Source organism: Echinops telfairi, unplaced genomic scaffold, assembly GCF_000313985.2.
Source record: "Echinops telfairi isolate 266 unplaced genomic scaffold, ASM31398v2 ScPeMD7_2010;HRSCAF=2546, whole genome shotgun sequence".
NCBI lineage: Eukaryota > Metazoa > Chordata > Mammalia > Afrosoricida > Tenrecidae > Echinops > Echinops telfairi.
The window spans coordinates 7,924,426-7,931,352 of NW_022105908.1; the positions used below are offsets into that span (position 1 = coordinate 7,924,426).

Here is a 6,927-nt window from a genome sequence, read left to right on the forward strand (position 1 = left end):
GATGATCCCTTCAGGACCAGTGGTGTGAGTGGCATTGCTGGGAGGGTAGAGGGAGAGTGGGTTGGAAAGAGGGAACCGATTACAAGGATCTATATGTGACCTCCTCCCTGGGGGACAGACAAAAAAGAAATGAGAAGATGCTACCAAGGGCTCAAGTAGAAAGGAAATGTTTTGAAAATGATGCTGGCAACAAATGTACAAATGTGCTTGACACGATGGATGTATGGATTAGTAAAACAGTTGTACGAGTCCCCAATAAAATTATTTAAATACTTTGGGGAAAAAAAGAAAAGAAAATTATCTTCTCTAAGAATTTAAGAGACTAAATATCTGAATTCATAGCATCAACTTTAGGACAAAGTTTTCTCTCTCTGTTGGAAGGTCCTGGTCTCCTTTGAACATATGTGGGCTTGGTGGCCCTTAGAGACCTCCATCTATCTTGACATCAATCTTCCCTGAATCCAGAAGGTTCCCAGCATAAGGACCATGGGTCCCAAGAATGCACTTGACTCATGGCCCTTCTTCCTTTTTTTTTTTTTTCCCCAGCCCCGACAAGCTCCGGAAACAGCAATCACACGCGCCGCCAGGTGGCGACTGCGACCCCCGACGGCGAGACCCCCGCGCCCTCCCCGCGGCACGCACACACACCCCCTGACCCCAACCGTGGCGCCTCGGGCTCCGCTGAGCTTCGAGAGCCCCCCAAGGGCCCCCGGCGCAGCCCCCGCGACGACGACGCCGTGTCGCCGCCGACGCCCGTCGGGGACGCCCGTCGGGGCCCAACCGGGGGAGCCCGGCCGCCCCGGCCCCGGCCCCGCGGGTCAGTACTCACGTGAGGTAATGGCCCACAGAGCCCGGGAAGCGTCTTCTCTTTTCCGGCGGAACTTTTAAAGAGGGTTGTGGTGACCTTGAGCAGAAACACCCAGGCGGCCTGAGAGAGCAGCGCGAGGAAGAGGAAAGCGAGGGCTCGGCCGGGCGGATTCGGCCTCGTCAGACGGCAGAGCAGCAGGGCCTGAAGGGAGAAGCTGAGAACGCTCGCTGGGCGGGAAGGAAGACAGACGTTGCAGTCGAACCCCGAGCCAGCGAGTGCGGGCCCTGATTTCTTCTCAGTCGAACCCCGAGCCAGCGAGTGCGGGTCCTGATTTCTTCTCAGTCGAACCCAGAGCCAGCGAGTGCGGGCCCTCATTTCTTCTCAGTCGAACCCAGAGCCAGCGAGTGCGGGGCCCTGATTTCTTCTAAATCTTCTGATCTCTTATAAGTGGGTGCAGGCCCACCCCACAGGGAACGAACCCATGAATGGATCAGGGCTGTGACCTACCTGATAAAGGCTGTGACCTGATTAGGCATCTCACTCTAGTTACCTAATTGATTACCACGGATTGGCTGATCACAGTAGATCGGATCGTGGAGGATGAGTAATTGCATCATTAGATAATTACCAAAAGTACTGAGGATCATGGCCCAGCCAAGTTGAGGTTCTTCAGAAGTGCAGGGATACAATTTGATTCATGACAACATGCAACTTTTTGACAGTAGTTACATGAATCAGCTGGGTAACCCTCCTCGTAATGCATATCTTTTTTCCTATCACTCAGTGTTCCTTAAAGAGTAAGCATGCTTTTTCTCCCTCTCTTCCTACCCTGGGAACCTCTAATAAACTTTGGTTTATATGTATTTGCCTTTGTCTTTTTATATAAGTGAGGTCATAAAATATTTGTCCTTTTGTAATTGACTTATTTCACTCAGCATAGTAGCTTCCAATTCTCTCCATATTGTAGCCTAGATCAAGATTTCCTTCCTCTTGCTGCCAATAGTATTTCATTGGATGTGTGGACCACATTCTATGCCCATTCATCCACTGGTGACCATTCATGTTGTCTCTACATTTGGGTTCTTGTAAATAGTGCCGCAGCGAACATTCATATACAATATCTATTTGAGCCTCTGCTGTCAAGTGTAGGCTGTAACCTAACAGCGGAATTGCTGGGTCCTGCAGTAGTTCTGTTTTGCAGGGTTTTATTCATTTTTTTTTGAGAGATTGTCATACTGTTTTCTACAATACTTGCCCTATTTTGCATCCCCCACTCTCTCAGAATCTTCACCAGCGCTTGTTATTTTCTGGTCAGCAATTCAAAACCAGCAGCCCCACAGCAAGAAAAGATGAGGTTTTCTAAGACTGCAGAGGCTCATAGTCTGAGACCCCACAGGGCAGGCAGCTCAATCCTGACCTGTGGAGTCGCTAGGAATTGAAATTGACTAGTTGATAAAAACCAAAAAATAGGAGAGCAAATGTTTTGAGAAGGATGAGCAGAACGAATGTACAAATGTGCTTTATACAATTGATGTATGTATGGATTGTGATAAGAGTTGTATGAGTCCCCAATAAAATGATTTTTTTTAAAAACCCAAAAACTAAGAGCCTGGTTTTCGTTTTTTTTGCTAATGGATTATGGATCCAATTTCCCCGTATCTTTACCAACATTTTTCCCTGGTTTGGTTTTGTTTGTTTTACCCCTATCCATCCAGTGGAGTTAAAATAATGTCTCATGGTGGGTTTTATTTGTATCTATCTGATGGTTAATGATATTGAGGTTTTGTTTTGATTTTTTAATTTTGGGGGGGTGCATTTTTTAAATCATTTTATTAGGGGTGCATACAACTCTTGTCACAATCCATACATACATCAACTGTGGAAAGCACATTTGTACATGCATTGCCTTCATCGTTCTCAAAACATTTCCTCTCCATTTAAAAATATGTTAATGTGTTTGATGAGGCAGTTCTTTTCCAGGCCAGAGGAACGGGATGGGGCGGTGAATTCCACTCAGCTTACTGTTCTCCAGATGCGGCCACTTTGTTGGTTTTAAACAAACACGTCCCAGATGACTGCAAACCTTTGGTGAATTCCCAGGCATCTGAACAAGTTGATTCGAATGCTTTTTGCCGGTTTCCCCACTGCTTTTATGGAGGAGAGGCATCGTTTTGTTTTGTTTTTTAAACACATAGGGTTTGAGATGGATTCCACACCTCTTGTGGAAGAGCCCAGATGGAAAGATAGTGAGAGATGGAAGTCAGCAAAACTCAGTGTTCCATAAACAATAACCCTCCGTGCCCTGCCCACCCCACCCCTTTCTTCCCCTCTCTCTCCCCTGGTGATCACTAATAAGCTTTGGCCACAAGGTGAAGTTAAAGGAACTCGAGAATTGCTTCTCCAACTCTGGTGAAGAAATGGGTTGTTTTGTTGCCTTTTCAAAACCGAATCTAAGAAAACACGTGGGCCCACTGTCCATGACTGTTCAGAGGCAACTTCCAATACAAATTCCGCAGCCTGAGCTGGCCTAGCCCCCCTCAGTGAGAAAATTCCCTGCTTGTGCTCCCAGAGATACCGGTGATATTAAGCCGCTGGGCGTTCCTAAATGTTCTTCCTTTATTTGTCCCAAGTAACAAGTGTTACTTAACTGGGAAACAGTCTTGAATAGGCTGACACATTTCCCCCACCCCGCCCCATTTTGTAAAAGATCTGTTTTGATTTTCTTTTCAATTAAGACATCATGGAGATATGTCATAAAAGAAATGAGGGCACCGGGAGTCGATTTACTCTCTAGGTTATCAGAGGGGATTCCTACTCATAGTGACTCTGTAGGACAGAGTAGATCTGCCTCTGTGCAGAGTAGATCTGCCAACCAAGCAGAGCAAAACTTGCCACCTGAGTGATTTCTGGAGGACATTTTAGGATCTTTCCCATCTCTTGCTATTAGAAACCAGTCACATGCCTTTGAGCACCTGTATGTACCTGTATATGTATCTGAGACTAATGTCCAATCAGAAGATTGCATCTCCTGTGACCACATACTTTTGAGCTTGGGTTTGAAGTTGGGATATTAAATGGTCGTCAGGAACTGAACCGAGACATATGGTCCCAATCTGGCTGGACCATGGAACATATTCCAGAACCAGGACATCGGATATCTCTGGGCTGTTCAGAAATGGGAGGGCAGTTCCTCAGAATAAAAAAAAATCTATGAAATTCTGCTTCCAGCAAGAGAGAGGGTGTCTTATCTTTATAAATAATTTCATTTTAAATTCAAATAGTGTGTATGAAATACTATTTCAACATGTTTCTCTTGGTATCAACTTGTCTGTTGGCAAGGAGAGACAGTGAAACATTCTTACCCACTGCCACCCTTACTAATGATTAGGTCTAACACTGGCTCTAAGTGACAACATGGCTTCAACCACCAGGAAGAGGTGGACTCGGGTCCTCTTGACCTCATTCTGTAACTAGCCAGCAGAAATCTTTGCCTGAAGCCTCTTCGAGAAGATGAAGCAGCTCAAGGAGTCTGCCACCCTACCTGAACTCTCAATCAAGTCAGTGAGTTATCTTTCTTGGCTCCTGCAAGGACATTTCAAGGAAAACACGTAAGCCAAAAGGTGGTCCCCCTTGAATGCATCCTTCAAATACGGTGGCTTCACGTAGTACCTGGGAAAATGTATTACACTAACATTTCTTTAAGAGCTCTATTTCTTTAAGACATGGGAAAACTTAATGGGAGAGACCATCTGATGAAGCCTGGGAGCCCTTATAAATGCTGCTACTCAGTGCTTGAGCTGCTGGCCTCCTTCCTAGCAGGGCAGAGGAGGTAGATGGCCATTGTTGTCACTGAATATGATTCTGCCTAATTTTTCATCCAAGTAGGAATAAGACCAGGAGGCGGTGTACATATGTTGTGGCTTTTATTGCAATTCAGGACGTGTAGTGGCAGGGGCCGGTGTGCTCACTGTCCCAATTTGCCCAGCCCCTCCACGGCGTGCGTGACAGCATTTGAGACTGTGTTGGTCACCGTCTCAGTGGCTTCCTTCACCACTTTGTCCCCTGTGTCCTGGGCTTTCTTCAAGGCATCTGCAATCGCTATCAAAAGGAAAGAGGGCGATGTGCAGGTGAGCAGAATACATTTCAAATCAAGTCTCAACTTGAGTACCTGTGGGTGGGGCTGCCTTCCCGAAGCACCCCCTGGAGGAGACTAGGGGAATAGCAACTGAGCTCTCGAAGCACCCCCTGGAGGAGACTAGGGGAATGGCAACTGAGCTCTTGTCCCAGTGAAATCAAATTTAGTTCCCCTCCCCACCAACCCCTCCAAGAACTCGCAGGTCTTCCATCCACTGCGTGTCAGCCATTCACTGATGGCAGAAACAGGGTCACACACATTTTGTTGGGAGGAGACCTGTATGGATATGAACCATAAACCGAGTAGCACTACTTTTTTTTTTAACTTCCCTTCCCCTCGTATGTTTTAAATTCTATAATTACATTTATAAAATGTTAATTCTGACAGGGCTTGGGTTTCTACTGGTTGAGATGTTCACTTCTTATCCTTCCTATTTTTGTAAAAAAAAAATCTGTTTGCATCTTTTGACCATTTTTACATTGAATTGTTAGATTTTCGTTTACCCTACCCACTGCCACTAAGTGAATTCTGACCCATAGCAACCCTGTAGGACAGAGTAGAACTGCCCCTTCGGGTTTCCCAGGTTGGAAGTCATGACAGGTGCAGGAAGCCTTGCCTGTCTCCCTTAGTGTGCCTAATGGCTTCCAAATGCAGCGCAGCGGGTAACCAGGGTTCCTTAGATTATTTTACTTAGCCATATGTAAGTCAAACCATCAGCCCTTTGTCATTTATCTAATATATATAGAATATATATATATATTCCTCCTGTCTGTTGGGATCTTCTTTTGGCTTGGTTTATGCCATGTTCCTTAATATGGAAAAAAGGGGGGAAGTTTTATAGTGTTAAATTTGCCTACTATTTCCTGTTTTCTGAAATTGTTAAAAAAAAACAAAAAACAGGCCTTCCCAACTCCAAGGTCAACACAAACTCTTCTATTTTATCTTCTAACAATTTAATAATGTCATGCGTTTCTATCTAAATCCTTTTCCCATGCAAAATGCTTGCTTTTTACATAGTTCTACCCTCAGCATACATAAATACACATGTAAACACCAGGGTAAATCCAAAAGTATTGTTACAAAATCAGACACCTTTATTAAATAAAAATTATCAAAATAAGAGGCTAGTCTTGGTTGACATAACCTTGCATTTCCATGTCTCTAAACCTACCCCCAAAAGATGTCTACCCTCTTGGATTGACACCACAACACCACGAGTATGTTACCACTGGTGAGGACGTTCCCTTGCAAGGGCCTTTGGGTTGGAGAAATAAAGAGCATTCTGAAGAGCAGGAGCAGGGCTGGGGGCTGACAGGGTACGCCTTCCCAGGGAGATCCCCCTGGGCAATGGGTGCCACGCTGGGAGAAGAAACATTGTCCTGATGGGGTGGGGATGAGAGAATCCTGAGCTTTTTCTCATTTGTAGTTTTCAACATCCTTAAAACTTCACCATAACAGCCCCCCAGGATTTCCCAGTGTCCTTCGAGGAAAATCTATCAAGATGAACTCTTAGGCCTCCCCAAGTCCAGTCACTATAACCTGCTGAGCTGACCTCTCTGCCTTAAACTGAACTTGCCCAGCAGATTCCCTGAGGAGCCACGGTTTTGATGGGATTTCTGTTGGCAGGTCTGCCAACAAGCCAGACACAGTGACAGTGCAGAGAGAGCTGGTGGGCGCCATGTGCCGAGGGCAGAGACAGGGTCACACACAGTGTGTTGGGGGGAAAGCTGAGGAATACAAACTGCAGACTGAATAGCACTACTTTTGGACTGGCCCTCCTATGTTTTCATCTACAATGACATTTATAAAAATGTATACATTTCTATATTACATATTTTGTTGCAACAGGTGGCCACATAGTCTTTTGTCACATTCCACAGAGAGGGTTATCTAGAGGGAATTGTACAGGCCAGTGTGGTCAGGGGCCTTAGATCAACATAGATAATTGTATACCAACTGGAAATACCAGGTCAGGGTTTGAACT

At 45.5% G+C, this 6,927-nt stretch overlaps 1 protein-coding gene across 1 annotated transcript in view; it reads right to left on the reverse strand.

The window, feature by feature from the left end:
* Positions 1-4,714: 4,714 nt before the first annotated feature.
* Positions 4,715-6,927, reverse strand: part of LOC115870573 (protein FAM25C-like) — a 3,563-nt gene continuing 1,350 nt past the window's right edge. Inside the window, exon 2 of the mRNA XM_030886511.2 lies at positions 4,715-4,906. Coding sequence (XP_030742371.1) covers positions 4,773-4,906 — 134 coding nt within the window. The 3' untranslated portion in view covers positions 4,715-4,772. The remainder of the gene's footprint in view (positions 4,907-6,927) is intronic.